This window comes from Ictidomys tridecemlineatus, chromosome 2 (genome assembly GCF_052094955.1).
Source record: "Ictidomys tridecemlineatus isolate mIctTri1 chromosome 2, mIctTri1.hap1, whole genome shotgun sequence".
Lineage (NCBI taxonomy): Eukaryota > Metazoa > Chordata > Mammalia > Rodentia > Sciuridae > Ictidomys > Ictidomys tridecemlineatus.
Genome location: NC_135478.1, coordinates 133,260,641 through 133,280,411, shown reverse-complemented (window position 1 = coordinate 133,280,411; position 19,771 = coordinate 133,260,641). Strand labels below are relative to the sequence as shown.

Here is a 19,771-nt window from a genome sequence, read left to right as displayed (position 1 = left end):
GAACATTTTTCATATATTTGTTGGCTATTTGTATTTCTTCTTTTGAGAAATGTCTAATTCATTTGCCTATTTATTTATTAATAAATAAAATTATTTTTGATGTCAAATATTTTGAGTTCTTCTGATATTCTAGGTATTAATTCTCTGTCAGAAGAGTAGGGAGCAAGAATTTTCTCCCATTCTGTAGTTCTCTCTTCATGTTCCTAATTGTCTCCTTTTCTATGCAGAAGCTTTTTAATTTGATGCTATCCCATTTATTAACTCTTGGCATCATTTTCTGAGATTTAGTGATCCTATTGAGAAAGTTGTTGCCTATGCATTAAGTGGGAGCATTAACCCTACATTTTCTTCTAGGAGTTGTGTAGTTTCTGGTCTAATTCCTATGTCTTTGATCCATTTTAAGTTGATTTTTGTGCAGAGTGAGAGTTAAGGGTCTAGTTCCATTCTTTTGCATATGGATAATCAGTTTTTCCAGCACCATTTGTTAAAGAAAAAAATGTCTTTCTCCAATGTATGTTTTGGGCACATTTGTTAAGGGACAAATGACTATATCTGGTGAGTTTATTTCTGTGTCTCTCTTTCCATGCCATTGGTCTATGTGTCTGTTTTTATGCCAATACCATGCAATTTTTGTTACTATAGCTCTGTAGTACAATTTGAAGTCAGATATTGTGATGCCACCAAAATTTCTTTTTTGGCTTAGAATTGCTTTAGCTATTCTACATCTTTTATTCTTCTAAATTCTTTTTTTTTCCTAGTTCTATGAAGAATGTCATTGATATTCTGATGGAGATAGCACTGGAGCTGTATATTGGTATCGTGACCCTTTTAACAGTATTAATTCACCCTATCTATCAACATAGGAGATCTTTCCAACTTCTGAGTTCTTCCTCAATTTCTTTCTTCAATGTTCTATAGTTTTCAATCTAGAAGAATTTCCATCTCCTTGATTAGATCTATTCCTAGGCATTTTATTTTTCTTTGAGGTTACTATGAGTGGTTTGTTTTCCTAATTTCTTTCTCAGCAAATTCATTGTTGGTATATGAGAAAGCTATTGATTTTGCATATTGATTTTATAACTTGCTACTTTGCCAAATTTGTTTGTTAGCTCTAGCAGTCTTTTGGTAGAGTTTTTTGGACTTCTAAGTAAAAGATCTTATCATCTGCAAACAGTAATAATTTGACTTCTTCCTTTCCTATTTTCTTCCCTTTTATTTCCTTCTCTTGCCTAATTGCTCTGGATAGAATTCTAGCACTATATTAAATAGGAGAGGTAAGAGTGGACATCCTTGTCTACATACCTACTTCTGCCCAGTATGTAACAGCCAATATAAATGATTGTGTTAATTTATTTCAATTAGTTGATCTGTCCACAAAAATAGAAATATGGATAGATAGAGATAGAGCTATTATTATATAACTCTAAAATCTTAGAAAATATGGAATTTATTTTCTTTTGCATAATATTAAGGAAGACAATGTCTTAGTCCATATGTATTTCTTCTCTTTAACATAATTAATCTTGGGAAAGGGAATAATGAATATCTATTTTTATAAGAAAAAAATTGCTTTATATTTGGGTTTTAAAGTAATTTGAATTAGATATGTATGGCTCATCATTTACCCCTATATCTCAGATCTTAGATAATTTTCCACTTCTTTTGAATGAAAAGTACCTGACTTTTAAAAATTTAAGCAGGACATTCACATGTAACTTGTTTGGTAAGTTTTGTGTACAGAGAAAACATCTGTGTGAAAATTTCATTTTAAAATTTAGGTTCTCTTAAATAAATTTCCAATTCTTAGTTTCTATGCTTTTTCAGAGTCTCTTAAAATTCTCTTTCAATATTAAAAAATAAGTCAGCAGTTATATTGGTGATGAGTAAAAATATATTTATTCTCCAACCTTTTCATGTTTTTGTGTAAGAGAAAGGTGGTAATGATAATGTCAATAGCTTACATTTACCCATAAGGAAAAGATCTTGAAGCCTCCTGTGGAATTGTTTTGGGAATCTAACCTGGTAAACCAGGCCCTTGTCAACATATGATTTTAGAATTTAGTGGAATAATCTGTTATTTCCCCTAAATTGAAAACAATTCTAAGACATTTTGAAGTACCTTCTTGGGATTATAAATGATGTACAATGAGGACATAGGTATTTATGCAGTGACTATACTATTACACAACATTCAATTCTATGCAAATAGAGTCTCATTCTTCATGCGGTGGATTACTAAAGTTGTGTTGATTGTCTAATTTGGGGGCTTAGTACACATACTTATCAATTTACAAACAATGTCTGGACATTGAACATTTGAAACAGGCCTATGGATTACTACAGACACCTGTATACAATCACTGGTCATTAAGGGACAATGGAAATTAGTAAATTTAAAGGAAGTCCAACAATGGGAGATGCAAAAGGAGGAGATGGCAGAGGATGGGGTAGATAGAGTCTGTCTGAGAAAAAAGGAATGGAAAGGGAAATACCCACTTTATTTAACATGGCATGGGCCTTATTTTCCCATTGTACAGACTAGGATGCTAAGGTTTGGAGAGGCTGTGATTGATAGAGTCAGGAATTTTTATGTGCAGATTTAGGAATAAAAGCCAAGTTTATCTTATTCTTAAGGTTTTTCAGAGACTTGAAGTAAAAGCCAGATCAGCTGTTGCATCCAGGCAAAATTCATTCCCTGGCCTTAGGCTCAACTAGCTTGTCCTGAATAGATAGCTGCTCTCCAGTCCTTAGCAGAGCCTGGCCTAGGGATCTGGGGCATGTGAACTCCAATGACCATGGCATGGAGATAAGGGCCTGGTGGGGAGAGGTTGATGTTTGGGATGAAGAATGGACAAGGGAAGGGGGATTAAGAAAGAAGTTGTGTGGAAAGAGGAAATAACCCAGGAGTTGCCACTGAGCTCTAGAATATATTGTGATAAGTTCACTTCAGTGTCCCATGCAGGATACTGTAGGTGTATCTCATTTCAATAAAGGCTATTAAGTTTTTCATTAATAGAGACTACAGAAAGCACAGAAAATATAAAAAGGAAATGGGAAAAAAGTGTTCTTGTTTGGTAAAACAACTGCTATTAAAATTTATTGTAACTATTTCCAGGCATTTTTCTATGATATTATAAATATTATGGTATTATGATCATGAATGATATGTAATTATTTGTCCTGCTTTTGTCACATAACATTATATAACAAGCATTTCCTATCTTATTAGCATTTAATATGTGTTAATTATATTGTAATTGTACATAATTATATAAAAATTATAATTTAAATTATGCTATCTGGAAAATGATAAACAGTTCTATCAGATACATACACTATAGTGTTTCTAATTTTGGGGGGGGAAGGTACCAGGGGTTGAATTCAGGGGCACTCGGCCACTGAGTTACATCCTCAGCCCTATTTTGTATTTCATTTAGAGACAGGGTCTCACTGAGTTGCTTAGCACCTCATTTTTTCTGAGGCTGGCTTTGAACTTGTGATCCTCCTGCCTCTGCCTCCTGAGCCACTGGGATTACAGGTGTGTGCCACCACATCCAGCTTGTTTCTAACCTTTTTTGTTGAGCATTTAGTTCAGATGATCTACTATAATACACTCCACAATGGAGTAACTGGACTATAGAATTTTTGAGGACCTCAGACAGTTGGGGCAACTGAAATCTCACGCAGACCTTCTTAGAGTAGTACCTGTTTCTGAACTTGAACCTCATGCTTGGCATCCCAAAATTCAGTTTTTTCAGGACCAGGCATGATTAATTCTTACAAATTATGTTGTAATTAATTGAAACTAATTTATAAATGTAATTAGAAGTACCAGAAGTCAGGCACATATGTTATGATCTCACCATTATGAAATCTTTAAAAAGTTTTAAAATTTTTTAGTTATTAAAAATTTTATTTCATCATGTAATTTGAGAAAAGAGGGTTACCAGAGACTAAGGAGAATAAAGGAGGGAAAGATGGAGAAAGGTTGATAAATGGGTACTAAATCGCAGTTAAATAGGAGAAATAAGCTCTGGTGTTCTGTTGTGCAGTAGAGTAACTACAGATAATGATAATGTGTATTTCAGAAAAGCTAGAAGAAAAGGAAGGTATTGTGTGTATTCACAACAAATGATAAATATATAAATATTTAGGCTATATACTTAGCCCCTTATTTGAACATTATGAAACGTATACATTTAGTGAAACACCATTTGGTGCCCCATAAATATCTATAATTTTATGTATACATATAAAGATATAGATAAAGAAAGTAGAAGTACCACATGGAGAGTATGGAAGTCATTAGTACTATTTGCCAAATATTTCTGCTCTTTATAAACTTCCCACATACACTGTAGAATTGTTCTTCCTGCTTCCTGAGGTTGAATGGGGCATGTGTCCAGTTCTGATGAGGAATTGTGTTTGAAAGTGAATATTGATTTGCAAGAGGAAACTCTGTTGAGTTTTCTTCACCTCTCAGGGACTGCTAATGTTTGAGAGGGTGGCTGCTCCAACATCCCACAATGAACATGAGAACAAGCAATCCAATTTTATCATTGTAAGTCACAAAGATTTGGAATTCGATTGTTACTACACCATGCCCCAGCCCATCCTGACTGCAACAGAGGAGATATTAACATTAGCATGCCCAACATATTTTATCTCTGTAAAGAGAAATCAGCTGAAGTTAAAATATTTGCTATCAGGAATTAATCAGAATAAAAGAAACAAATTCTATTTTTCAACTGTTTCACAGCCTTTGATTAAGTGAACAGTAAGGTTTAAGGTGAATTATGACTTTCTCCTCCCAGATAAGATAGTCCAGGCTGGGCAATGTCGATGTTCACTTCCGAGTCTCCTTTCTGCATCTTTATTGATGATCAAGCCAACTTCTGATGGTCACAGTCTTTCTTTGATGCTTTCATTTTAAGCCACACCATATGCTAATTAACAAATGAACAATTTAGAATTGAATGAAATAAAATGGAAAAGATCAGCTTCCTCTCCTTCCTACCAGTGTGCTCCTAACAAGTTCGAAGTTCGGAGGATAACCTCCAGGCATTTTCCCTGTGGTTCTAAGTACAAACGGAATCCCACTCTTCATATTCCTCTGTGCTTTGCTTTTTTCATTTGGTCAGTGCATGGGGATCTACCTGTTTCTTTTTAATGACAATGGAGTTCTCTGTTTCAAATATTTACGATCCTTTATTTACCTAGCTTCCTAATGATATACAGTTTTGGAACTTTTTTATTGTTATTTCATTTTGGTTTTGCTTTTCCAGTCTTTTGCTATTGTTAGTAATGCTCCAATGAACAGCCTTATAAAATATATCTTTTTTGCATACTTGTGTGAGTTCATTCAGAAGGAAAATCCCAGAATTTAAATTATGGGTCGAAGGGATTTGTAGTTTAAGAATACCAATAAATATATGTAATTCCCTTTCCAAAGATCAAATCAATTTACATCCCTGCCAACACAGAATGAAAGTTCTTGTCTTTTCCCACTCTCAAGAATATGAGGTTTCATGAAACTTGTCAAAAAAATCTCTGACATTATACTCATGAAATACAACATGACTTTGTTGATTTAAAGCTCATGTCCTTAATTATAGGTGGGTTTGTGCTTGTTCTTTCTTCATATATAATAATGGCTTTGGTCAAGTAGGGTGAGACCTGGGTAGCATTCTTTCTCATTCATTTGTGCTGATTGTATTTATTTGTATCTTAAAGAATAACCCCATTTTGAAGCCTTGAGGGAGCATCTCATTGTCACCCCTCATTTACTGAATAAGCAGAGCTCACAGCGTTTCTAAGACCTTGATATAAATATTGCAGCTGGGGCTTTTTACAATGACGTCCTCAAGGCAGATGGACTGGGAACTGGCCAGCCCTTGAACCTCTCAGTTAATTGATGTGACATATTCTTTCATTGCAGCAATTCAGTTTTGTGTCCTTGCCCACTGATGTGCTGGAAATTGAGGTGAAAGACAAGTTTGCCAAGAGCCGCCCCATCATCAAGCGCTTTTTGGGAAAGCTGTCGATGCCTGTCCAGAGACTCCTGGAGAGACACGCCATAGGGTAAACCTGTGACTGGGATCTCATATCACTAGGCTTCAGCCAGTAGGCCATGCCCCACAATGCCTGTAAGCTGCAATAATAGAGTCTTATGGAGAGTTAAATTATAACAGAGTTATGTTTCCTTGGCCTCTCCCCTTAATTTTAATGCCTTAGCCACAACATTCAATTAAACAAATCCTTCCCTTTTCTTTATTTGTGTATGACTGGTTATATGTGCAAGACAATACAAAAGTCTAAGGTAATAACTAAAATAAACCATCAGTGAAGCACTTTTCTATAAAGGTAGAAATGGAAGTTTGTTTTACTATAAAGAATATCATTTCACTTATTTACTCTCTTGTATGTAGGATTTAATCATATGTGACATTTCCATAGCAAGGTGAAATGCAAAATTACTTGGATAGAGTTTCTCAAGAGATGCTAGTGTTTACAGAAAATGCTAGATAGAACAGATGAAATTTTGAAAGCATGCATTCTCATGGAATACCAGCAATTATGTTGTTTGCAAAATCAAATTGTATATGAGAATGTCTCTGAGTTTTGGACCTTTTACTCTTGTGTCCACTCATGGTTCTTACTAAAGTGAACTATGGCCAAATAAACTTTGTATGTATAATATGTATTTCCTTGGGTAACAGCAACTAAGTATAACTCTGGCTATAAACATATGCTTTCATACAATATAACCCTCACAATAAGTATCAAAGGATGAGAAAAATTATGCAGAATAGTCACCTGTCTTAATTTAAAGTTCTTTTGATTTTCAGAAAGACTTTGGCAGCACTAATAATTACCAGAAGGATATTTAATTGAAACCTTCTAGCACATGTGTAGCTGTGTGCACAGAGACATGCCACTGCCTCACAAACCGAAGGGATTTGACTTTACAGAGCCCGCCCAACAGTGTTTGCACTTCATGGTTGCGAGGATCATGCAAACAAAAAGTCTACGTAAAGAACCTAACACAGTCACTGGCACATAGTAGGAACTCAAAAGGGAATGGTATTCCTTGTGCTCTTCATTATTCCATTTAATCCTCAGAACACTTCTGTGACTTGGGCATTATCACTGTTCCTCCAATGTGAAGAAATGAGGCTTAGAACAGATAACTGATTACCTAAGCATATGGCTAGTGAGTGGCAGAGATGCAGCCAGGGTCAAACACACAGGTGCCTCTCTCCAAAGACCAAGTATGCCCAGCCCCTGACAAAAGGCTCCTTGCAGGGTTCCTGGGACTGATTCAGCTTATCATTGGTCACACTTTTCATTTCTTTCCTTCTCTGGTCTACTGTCTGCTCTCACCCTGTTAGCACTGTGCCAGGGGCAGGATGAAGGACAAACAGAGGAGCTGAGTAGGGGTCTTTCAACCAGAGCACTGAGCACATTGCTGCCTACCATGTATTAGATATTCAGTTAGCACCTGTTGAACTGAACCTACCATTACAGGTGCAGAGGGAACCTACCTGCTCTTCCATGTTGAGTACTTTTCATAAGTCAGAGTGTGGCTCATTTCTTCTTGTCATGCCCCTCTCCCAGCCTCCTACTATGGAAAGGTACCAAGTGGTGAAAACAAGAAAAGGGTCTCCCCTGAACTGAGCAAAGTTAGCTCCATTTTCCTAGTGTCCTTATCAAATAGGGAAAAGGAGAAGCACAGATGAGAGTAACTGAGCTTAACCCCTCTCTAAAAGGAAGCAAGCCAGGGAGGTGCTCTCTTCTCCCCAACTCTAATGGGATAACACACCACGCCCCTGGTGGCCAGGGAAAGCAACTTTTCCTCCAAGACCTGCCACTTCCCACTGCCCCTTGAGGCCACCTCACCTTGCTGCCCATGCTGGAGATGTCCCAATGTAGGCAGGAACAGGGCATTGGAGTGATGGCCATGAAAGCTGTAGTCATTTGGCCTGGACCTTGGCAGAACCCAGAGCACACACATAGCAGAAGCAAATCCACCTCCCACCACAGCTCCCCTCTGCCCTCAGAAAATACTCTGCCCAAAAAGTCTCCTGAATCCATTGCTTTAGAAAATGCTTTCTCTACCTGCACTGCTGTATTTGAGCCTTTCCGTTTTAGGCATGAGCATGCCACACACACACACACACACACACACACACACACACACACACAAATACACATTTCCCACCCTCCCTCCTTTCCTTTACCTGCAACATGCTAGCCTTCAGCTGGCTCTTGACCTCTAATCTTGACCATCTTATCTTCATTTTAGAAGTGTCACCTTGAGCCATTTTTAGTCATGCCCCTCACACACACTGGATATAAGCTATTTTAAAACAGAGACTATCTAGTACCTTCTTTGTGTCAACTGCAGCACTTTGTACATGTCAGGGACTCAAAAAATATTTGTTGATTGAGTGTTAGAAAATAAAAGGGAAAAAAGCTTAGAAAATGAATGCAAAGCATTAAAAAAAATAATTTCTATGATTATCTTTAGGTCTCCTCTGATTTCAACTTGAGTTTTGGGTTGAAAATTTCTTTCTTATGGTCAAAGTCTACTTCATAATACTGACCAAGGCTCTCTCTAAATAGACAAAATTTTGTGGCTTATCCTATTTTTCCTACATATAATGCTTTATTTAAATGGATTTCTGACACTAGACATTAAACCATAGCTAATTAAAGATAATATTAAGTTAGTGGATATTGGAATATATTTTGTTTGTTTCATAATGTCAGTGTTTTTTAGAAGGAAACACTGAAACACTACCAGTCCATGATTTATCCTTTTATATGAATATCACAAATGAATAAACAGAATGAATATTGAATAACAATTGGTTTTGGAACATGCCTTTATTATCATTGGGCACACTGCATTTGTTAATTCCTGGAATACTAAAAGCTAGTCATTATTTCTATTTCCACCAAGATGGAGGCAATTTACTCTGCTAAGGCAAAATTGTTAATGGAAATATAACAGCAAAGCTTCAGGTTGGTTCCCCTGAATAGCCTCCATTTTAGTAATTAAGAAATTGCTTTGAGTGGGTAGATAGGATGGGACCTGAGTCCAGGTTGGAGCCTCGAGTCTTTCTATGTAAGGGCTCTATAATTGGTGTAACTGGAAGTCACAAGATAGGGAATCCAGCTCTCAAGTCTTGTTCTGCTCCATCCAATAGCATGTGACTTACCATAGACTGTTCCATAACCATGATGACATCCTTTCTTATATATTACATATAACTCCAAGACATGCATGTTCTGGTACTATCCATTATTAAGAGTATATTGTAAAATGCTGAACAGGAAAAGCAAGCAAAGGACACCCATGTCTTTTTCTCTCTCTCTCTTTCTCTCTCTCTCTCTCTCTCTCTCTCTCTCTCTCTCTCTCTCTCTCTCTCTCTCTCTCTCTCTCCCTCTCCCTCTCCCTCTCCCTCTCCCTCTCCCTCTCCCTCTCCCTCTCCCTCTCCCTCTCCCTCTCCCTCTCCTTCTCCCTCTCCTTCTCCTTCTTCTTCTCCTTTCTCTCTCCTCTACTCTAGAAAACAAGTTGGAAAACTTTTCCTGCAAAGGGCCGAATAGTAAATATTTTTAAGTTTTGCAGACCACCTAGTCTCTGTCTAAATTGCTTAATTCTTCCTCTTTAACATGAAAATAGCCACAGACAATATGTAAGCTAATAAGCATGATTCTGTTCCAATAAAACTTTATTTATGGTTTTATTGGAACAGAAGTGGCACATGCCTGCCACTGTGACTCATCCCAGTGACTCAGGAGGCTGAGGCAGGAGGATTGCAAATTCAAACCCAGCCTCAGTAACTTAGCAAGGACCTAAGCAAAGTAGCCAGACCTTGTCTCAAAATAAAACATAAGAGGGCTGAGGATGTAGTCCAGTAGTTAAATATCCCTGGGTTGAATTCCTGGTATCAAAAGGAGGAAAAAAGCCTTTTTATGGACACTTAAATTTGTATTTCATATAATTTTCACATGCCACAAAATAGTAATTTTCTTTAGTTTTTTTCCCCGACCATTTAAAAATATTAAAAGTCACAGCCATACAAAAGCAGTAGGTAGACCCAATCATAGACTGTAATTTGCTAACTTCTGCTTCAGAATATTTGAGCAGAATTTCCTTGCAGTTGAGCATATGTGAGTTCCCAATTTTACTTTAGGATCATCTCTATGTATCTGGACGAATAGATCATCACCTCCTCTCGTGAGGGCTTCTGTGGGCTTGCCATCTCACTTGCTGGCACAGAAAGCACACCATATGGTCTTCAAGAAGAGAGTATTGACCAGCTCTGTGATGGTGCTTATTTCCTTCTAGGGATAGAGTGGTCAGCTACACACTTGGCCGCAGGCTTCCAACAGATCATGTGAGTGGACAGCTGCAATTCCGATTTGAGATCACTTCCTCCATCCACCCAGGTATTTTCAGCATGAACTTCATGTCTTGTCCTAGGCTAGTGTCCTAGTGTGGTTCCTTTCTCTAAAACACAATAACCATGGTTCTTTCCAGACATGTCCTAGGTTTTGTGGTTCTCTATCCTCTCCATTTGAGGCCCAAAACCCAGTGATCTCTTCTGGAAGCCAGGTTGCTGTCCCTTTGGTTGAGAGGCTCCTCTTCATTCTGGTGACCCAAAGGTAGAGGGTTACACAGCGGAATGGGGGTTAACAATGTGGCCAACATGAATATGGAGCCATTCTTTGTTATTTTACTGTCAGCACCCACGTAGGTCGTGCTTAAGAGATGTTTAGAAATTGATACAAGTGAGTGGATGAATAAAGGTAAAACATATCTTTCTACCTAGTAACTATATATTGACTGGCCAGTAGCTGAAGAATGCTTTATTGTTGAAGAACTATGATTATATAACTGACTTTCATAATATCACAGGGGAAATAAAAAATATAAACAGAAGAATTTAGAAACATCAAGTGTTCGATTTTTTTAATTCCAAAACATATTTCTAAATAAGAATAGTTAGATGCTTCAGAATTTCACTTTTGCTCTTTCCTCATATCTCCCATACAATGTGTAGATTACACTAAGAAATTTCTTAGACCACAATAATGAGTTGCTATTGAAACTAATGAAGCCTGAATCTGGAGTTTATCACTATTCACTCACTAAATCGGGTTGCACTTTTCTTTTTTAATTTGTTTGAATTGCACTTTTCTATATGCCCAATATACAAATCAGATTATAAAAAAACACCTTGACTGTTTTATCCTGTCAAATTCAGCCTTTTCGACTCTGAGAATAAAAATGACTCTTCCTTTACTGAAGCCATAAAGATAGCTTTACCTCAACAGAAAGATTGTTGTCTTTCAACTAGTGATCTGCACTAGTTCATTTGAAGTAGAAATATTCACATCTTTTAGGGACCCAATGGAGCAGCTGGGAAAGGTAGTTAAACATACAAAAACAGTAGGTAGACCAAATCATAATAGTTGCTACTCTTGGAATGACTGCTTGATATGGAGATCTTGTTTATTTTTCTACTGCAGTAAAAGTCAAATGATTTGATTGCTCCTATCTGTCATCCAGCCCTATTCTCTCTAGTTGCCTAAGAACTTAGCTTATCCATTCTGGCACCCCACAGGACCCATCCATAGGAAACATTAACAAACTAGTGCAATTAACTTTGCCAGGGATCAACAAGGAACTACAAACACCACCACTATCCCCATTTCTAGAAATCATTCCAAGTAGCAAACATTTTTGAGCACCTACTATGTGCCCAGAACTGGGGTAGTGTCGGGTATATTAATCAAAAATCAATTAATTTGTTAATTAAATTCCTTGAAACAGAATTCTAAAATATATCCACAATTGCAAATTGTCATGAACATAATTAGAACTCATTCTTAATAGAATTTTTCAGCAGAGCTCTGGCCATTGAGAAACCCTCACCAATCCCTACATTCAATATCCTAATGTAGAAATCCCTTAGCATAAGACTTACATGTGTTGCACAATATACTAACACCACAATGCTTTTTTCTGGAAAGAATGACATTTTTCTTCTTGCCGCAGATGATGAGGAGATTTCCCTGAGTACTGAGCCTGAGTCAGCAGAAATTCAGGACAGCCTCATGAACAACCTGGTTGAAAGCAACTGTGCGGAGCCTCCAAATGATGCTCCAGAGCCCTGTGAGAGCTTGAGGCCAGAGCCAACCAACGAGGGCACTGCAGTGGACAGTTCAGGACACCAGAGCCTGGAGCATGCCAGGCCAGTTGAGGAAGGGGCAGGTGCCACTGAGGCAGGAGATGATGGCAGGATCTCTGAGGGACCTGAAGGGGTTGGGGAGCTTCTGGCCCCAGGACAACAGGACCCCGAGTCTGCCCTGAGTGCAGAAGAACTAGCCGAGAGGCTCGACCTGGATGAACAGGTACCACCATCGCTACTTCTGGAAGATGGTGAGGCTTCCGCCAACAAGAATGAGCCGGTGGAGGAGGAGGCAGCACCCGAGAGCCGGGCCAGGGGGGAGGAGGAAGAGAAAGGCCAGGGTGAAGAGGATGAGGAGGGGGATGTGCCTACCCTGGAGCACGGAGAGGGCAGACTGCAGCTGCGAGCCTCAGTGAAGAGAAAAAGCAGACCATGCTCTTTGCCTGTGTCCGAGCTGGAGACGGTGATCGCGTCGGCCTGCGGGGACCCCGAGACCCCGCGGACACACTACATTCGCATCCATAACCTGCTCCACAGCATGCCGTCGGCCCACAGCGGGAGCGCAGCAGAGGAAGAGGACGGGGCGGAAGAGGAGTCAACCCTCAAGGATTCCTCCGAGAAGGATGGGTTCAGCGAGGTGGACACGGTGGCGGCGGATCCGCCGGCCCTGGAAGAGGATGGAGGAGAGTTCGAGGGTGCCACTCCGGGTATGGCACCCCCTGGCCACCTTGGGGGCCACTTCCGTAGTTTGACAAATGGCGCGGGTCCTGAAGGTGACACGCTTCCCAGCACTGGGAGTGAGAGCGACTCCAGCCCCCGGCAAGGCGGGGACCACAGCTGCGAGGGCTGTGACGCGTCGTGCTGCAGCCCCTCCTGCTACAGCTCCTCGTGCTACAGCACGTCCTGCTACAGCAGCTCCTGCTACAGCGCCTCCTGCTACAGCCCCTCCTGCTACAACGGCAACAACCGGTTCGCCAGCCACACGCGCTTCTCCTCCGTGGACAGCGCCAAGATCTCCGAGAGCACCGTCTTCTCGTCGCAAGACGACGAGGAAGAGGAGAACAGCGCGTTCGAGTCGGTGCCTGACTCGGTACAGAGCCCGGAGCTGGACCCGGAGTCGACCAATGGTGCTGGGCCATGGCAGGACGAGCTGGCTGCCCCTGGTGGGAACACAAGAACCGCTGAAGGTCTGGAGTCCCCCATGGCAGGTCCAAGCAATCGGAGAGAAGGTTAGACCTCAAACCTGATCAGAGTAAGAATAGAACCACCAGGGGCACAGGTCTCATCAATACGGTTTTTAAAAACAAGAGAGGAGGCACCGGTCCCAAATAGGGTTGCTGGGGCAATGTATGTCTGTCTTGTATTTATATGTGTGTATGTGCAGAGGTGTATGAGCATAAGTGCCTACCAATAGCTGACGGTCCACCATGTCTCAGATACACACCAAGAAATACAACTAGGTGAATGTGAGCGTGCACTTGTTTGTGTGCTTCTGTTTTAACTAATCACCAGAACGGATTGGTGTAAGTTATCTTTCTAGTCTTGACATCAACACAAAGTGCCAAGACTAATAACAGGTGACAGTGAATAATGTCTAAAGTAAATGATGGCGTCCTAAAACACACTGAAGATTAGCAATAATGTTAATTTTAGTTGAAGAATACAGATTTTATCTGTTTTAGAATTTAACTAGTCCCGTGTATATGGATAATCTATATGTTTGTCATTATTTCTGTCTGCTCAATTCTTGTCATAATTGTTGGTTTTGTTGGTTTTGTTAGTTTTGTTGCTGTCATTGTTGGCTACTTTGGTTAATTGAAGGGAAAAATAATGTGAATGTGTAAATCACTTTGTCTCAAATAAGATTTTAATCCAGGAGTTGCCACTTTTAGTTTTAAAAATGTATTCTATGTTTTAACCAAAGACGTTCCTTCTTACTCATGCCTGTGGCATCAAATATTAATTTGCATTTCCTTACCCAGGACTGTGAACCATCTTCCAGTCAAGTGACAGTGGCATGGGGGGTGGGGAGGAATTGAGAAGTCACATAACAATATGAAATAATTTAGTTATTTTAAAAGAGCCAAATATAGATTTTGTTATTTTGCTGTTCTGCTGTTTAAATTAGCCTCCAAATAAGGTGGTGGTATTCACTCTAGATTGTAAGCTCATCAAGGGCCAGAAATGTCTTCTCTATGTTTAAATCCTCAGCCTCTAAACAATGCCTGGTGCCTACAAATTTTTTGAAAAGGAACTAAAATGAGCATAAAAAAATAATCTTAAGTATTCGTCAGTGCCCAATTCTACATTTTAGAGAAGGAGATAGTGAGGAAAAGTGCCACATATTGATAAGGAGAACAAGAAAATTGTTAGAAGGGGGGAGAAACACAGGGAGGCAAGAAAAGCCATAGGACACACACAATATGGAAAGGTCCCCATGAGGAGAGAAAAATGGGATGGAAATTTCCTTTGGGGATCTATCCTCACTCTCCACTGGGCTTCACAGAGCTCAAAGAAAGGGCTTCATTTAAAAAAAAAAGAAAACACTATTGCCCCCATGACTTCTAAGACTGCTTGAAAACTATAGAAAGTACATTTGATTAGCAAAGTAGACTTAAGAGAACACATGCCCACATCAGTGAGCTGGTGGCAAACCAGGGAGGGACATCATTTTAGAACACTGATCAGTTTGATGTGAGTCTGAAGTGACACTTATACAAACTAGTATTATTTATCTAACTTTTATCTCTTTTTCCTCTATTAAAAAAAACTTTTCTTAAGGCTCAATTTAAAATAATTTTGAAAAGCTATCATCAGATGAATGAAAGAAGCAAGATAACATTGTGGTCATGAGCTCAAGCCCTGGAGGTTTGATTTATACACACTCTCTCTCTCTCTGTGCCTCAGTTTCCTTGTATGTCAAACAGATATACTTGTAGAATTCATCTCAAAGTTTATCAGAAGAATTAAATGAGGCAACACTGTGAAGGGCTTTGCCTCTCATCAAGCAAGAGTTCTTCTGGGCAGATAAACAGTGAGGCTAACTTTTAAAAGTCATATAATAAAATATCCAAAACAATCCTTTGAACTTATATTTCTTGCAACCATGTGTTTTTAGGAAAATTCTCACATCATTAGGTGGAAATCACTTTGTTTTAAATAATATTTGGGGTGGGCAGCCCATCTTTTTTTCTACAGTTTAGTCATTATTTACAAAGAAAAGAGAATTTTAAAAGACCTCATATATTGTCAACAGGGAAATAGGTTTCCTCCTCTGATGTTTGACCAGGTCTGAACACTCACTTTGTACTTGAGGCAGGGTGATTATGTTGTGCTGGGTCCTGGTACAGAACAGAACTGCTTGCTTCTTTTGTGCACTCCATCTATTCAACCAGCTGACATGTGTCAGTCACATCATTGCATTTGCTTGGGGTTCACAAGCAGGTGGGGTCAGCTCCATTAACCTCAGGCAAGTGACAATATATTGTATTTCCACTAGCTTGGAGGAGTAATTAACCTGTTTGGTTGAATTAATTACAATTACAATGAGGTAAGTTTGTTGGTTTTTTTTAAAAGGAATTAAATGAAAAATACAGCAGCTGATGACATAACAACTATACCATTGGGTTTTATTTCTGACACTAAACACATAAAAAAAACCAACTAGGAGAGTAGTATCCACTTAAACATAGAACCCCTGTTTGAAACAATGAGCTGTGTGCTCGTATGAGGGGCACCTTCCTTGACTTCCTTTCCAATTTTCAAAGAATCAAAGGATTTGAGTAATATATTAGAGTTTGCACTAGGAATAATGTTATATTTTTAACATTTAAAAGGGCCTTTTGTTCCTGAATATATCTTTATTTTTGTTTGCCAGTTACCTCTAAGAATAACACCAATTCCCTTCCTAATTAATTTATTTTTAAAAAATTTTTGATTGGCTCTGTAGAATTAGAGTGAGAAGAAATAACCGTCCTTCCACATATGGACATTCTGAGAAATGTTCAACATTTGAGATCCCACAAAAATTTCTCTCAACCAACATTTTTCAGTTTCTCTCCCTTTGGATCCAACAGATCAATAGGACACTTGCTATGTGCATCAAATATGGAGGGCAGAGGAAGGAAAAGGTCTGAACTTTGTCCTCTGGTCAAAAGAGTGTGAGCATGCTGGGGAGGAAACCAGTGTAGAGTTTGATGGAGGTTGACTAGTGTCCTGAGCAAGAGCAATCAGCTGATACCATGGACCTCCATCCACATGGCCACTCCACACACCTAAGGACATCCTAAAACAGGAACACCGTTCTTATACATTGTTCAGTTCATCATAAATGTGAAACTGACAACAGTATAAGCTTTGTCTATAATAATCTGAGGCATGCATTCTGTGGATGTGTTTATTTCTAAAATTTCTCTTTCTTCTTCCTTCTATCCCACTTCTGTGTTTCAAACTTTCCTGTTTCAGTCTTCCTGCTTTTTATCTATTTCCTTTGTCTCTTGTCTTTTCCTTTTTCCAGAGCACCATGACTTATCTGATTCCACCTCCAAATCATCTGGAAGAGTCATGAATTCCCATAGAACCTTGGGCTTGCCACTTTATCCCCTATTTTCCCTACTACAGGAATTGACATTCTTGACCTATCAGCTACTTGACCCATCTTGGAAAGGCACCATCTCAGAGTCTCACCCCCCACCCCCAAAATCTTAAAAATAGCCTTTCAGCAGCCCTCTTATGAAACTGATCCATATGATAAGGTATAATTTTGCACAAGCCCACCAAGTTTTTAATGGTACTTTATAAATGCTATACGTCCCTTAAACAGGCCTGTTTCCTTTACTGGATTATCAGGCTCTGATAATTTTCTTTTGTGTTCTTTTCTGATGCCACCTTCCCATCAAGAAAATTCAAGAGGTTACAAATCAGATTCCAGTCCTATATATTGGTCTATAGATCGTTAGTCATGAGGTGTTTGGACAATAACAACTTCTACTACTACTGATGATGCTTCTTCTTCTTCTTCTTCTTCTTCTTCTTCTTCTTCTTCTTCTTCTTCTTCTTCTTCTTCTTCTTCTTCTTCTTCTTCTTAATAATTCCCTTTATCATGAATGACTGTGAATGTATCAAACTGACAAAAAATAGATTGCCCACTCTATTTGTTGTTTCTTGTAATTTGTTTTACAGTCATTTTATGACATTACCAGAGCAATGAATGAATCTGAATGTCTTGACTATCTTGTCCATAGGTGAATGTCCTATACTCCATAATTCCCAGCCAGTAAGCCAGCTTCCTTCCTTGAGGCCTGAACATCATCACTACCCAACAATCGATGAGCCTCTTCCACCAAGTAAGCTCTAGTTTTTAAAATCTATGTCTTAACTCTTCCTCTCAAGTTTGAACAGGTCAGTATGAATTTGTTTGTAAACATCAAAACTCTTCCCCAACTCCATACCTTACACTGTCATCAAAAAATAATATGGCATCTACTGAAAAACTGGTTGGGTTTGGGGGGATTTTTTTTGTGGTTGTTGTTGTCGTCTATTTATTTTTTTTACTAGTTGTTTCAGCACATGATCTTGAAGACATAACCAAATGTTTTCAATGTCCCTCAGTTCCTGAAATGAAGAACATTTTTTTACAAGATCTAACTAGTCTTTGCAAATTGTTCATAACCCTTAAGTCCCAAATTTACTATTTTATATTTAAATTTTGCAGTTCCAAATAGAATAGTTTTACCAATGCCATGGGATCTGTTATCCACAAGTATTTCTTTTTTTTTATTTGTTTTAATTAGTTACACATGACAGTACAATGACCTTGACATATCATACATTTGAATCACATGGGATACAATATCTCATTTTTCTGAGTATACAAGTTGCAGAATCACATTGGTCATGCATTCACATATATACATACAGTAATAATAATGTCTGTTTCATCCATAAGTATTTATATATAATAAAAAAACTTCAAACTGTAGGGCCCATGAACTTGCATTTTTCATTCTTTAACTTTCATCAATAGGTAATAGCTCCCAACTTCTTCTGTGGTTTTTAGGGGTTGCCAGGTATAAAAATATCATCTTTAGGATAAATTTGAATATCATTTTGTCCTAGTAACTGTAGTGTGTAATTGATAAATATCTAACTAGTCATCTAAACTTAGGAAATTCACTTAATCTCTGTGATACTCAGGCTTTTATTTGTAAAATAAAGCTTTAATGTCCTCATCTGCTAAACGCTAAGTTTGGACGAAGTAGTCTCTAGATATCATTTCAGCTCTAACCTTATAACACTCCATTTAATAAATTTATGAGAAGGAACTGACACCCCACACATTATAAATTCACTTATTTTTATACATTCATGAATTCTAGAACCTACCTATTTTGGTTTAGGATTTTTTTTCTCATGCAAAGATAACCTTTAAGAGTTGATAGATTTTACAACTGCAAAATTTTTTCAGGATGCAAGATACCTAGTTTATTTGTGTTCTTTTGCCTGTGCTTACATGAAACAATTCCCATTTCAAAAGGAGACATACCTATTTCTTCATTCATCTGTTCTTGATAATGTGATGTATTTTGTACAAACATTACTTTTCCCCCATCAAATTGTATTTTATCAGTGAGAAAACAATGAACATCTTTGATATTTGCACTAACTTACAGAAGCACCATATTTGTTCTCCAAAGGTCAAATCAAACACTATCTCCTTTAACTTTTGATGCTTGATTTCTTCCTTTATTCAGGAACTGATTTATGAATAGTCCATAAATAAATAGGAAAAATTCAGCATTACTACAAATACTTCTATTTAGAAATTATCTGAAAAAATATCTATAACATGCTCTCTTCAGGAGGGAAACTCCCCCCATAAAAATAATCTACCAATGCATGGTGGATTAAACAGGCACCTGAAAACTATTCCATTGTAAAGTATTCCTTTGCAATGATAGAGCAATTAATAAGTAGTTGTATGTGCAGATGTTATAAATAATTGGCTACAAATTAATTTTAGAAGTACTTAATGCAAGCCACTTTCAATAATTAAAACAAATTTTTCCAGATGAGTTTCAATTTTTTATCAATGTAACATTGGAAAATAATAGAAAATTTGTTAGTGAATCCTACCAACTAAATTTTCTTAGATAATTTCTAACAGTACATCAATTACTTCATTCCTGGTATTCATCCATTCAATAAATACTTGTAAATACTTACTCTGTGCTAGGTACTATTTTAGGTACACAAACTGGACAAACATCTCCACCCTCTCGCACCTAACAGTCTTGTTTGAGAGCTAGACAATAAACAAAAATAAATAATAAATAAGGAATTAGTGTAGCATTTCAATTGGTGGTGAATGCTAAGCGAAAAGCAAAAGTAGTGCAGAGTAAGGAACTTATGATATTTGATGGTGGCTGGTTTGCAATTTTAGATCAAGTGGTCATGGTAGACTTCATTGAGAAGACAACACAGAAGGAGATAAAGGATTTTTCCAGGTCAATGCTGGGAAGGAAGAGCTTTGCAAGCTAACATAGTACCCACTACCAAGCTGTAGATAG

General features: G+C 38.1%; 1 protein-coding gene across 5 annotated transcripts in view; it reads left to right on the top strand.

Annotated features, from left to right (window-relative positions):
- Positions 1–19,771, top strand: part of Hecw1 (HECT, C2 and WW domain containing E3 ubiquitin protein ligase 1) — a 405,199-nt gene that overhangs the window by 267,595 nt on the left and 117,833 nt on the right. For 4 of the 5 annotated variants that reach the window (XM_040291866.2, XM_021722298.3, XM_021722299.3 and 1 more), the window contains 4 exons: positions 5,939–6,081; positions 10,358–10,458; positions 12,071–13,432; positions 17,447–17,548. In XM_040291866.2, coding sequence (XP_040147800.2) covers positions 5,939–6,081; positions 10,358–10,458; positions 12,071–13,432; positions 17,447–17,548 — 1,708 coding nt within the window. The remainder of the gene's footprint in view (positions 1–5,938; positions 6,082–10,357; positions 10,459–12,070; positions 13,433–17,446; positions 17,549–19,771) is intronic. The other variant, XM_040291869.2, reaches the window with a different exon arrangement.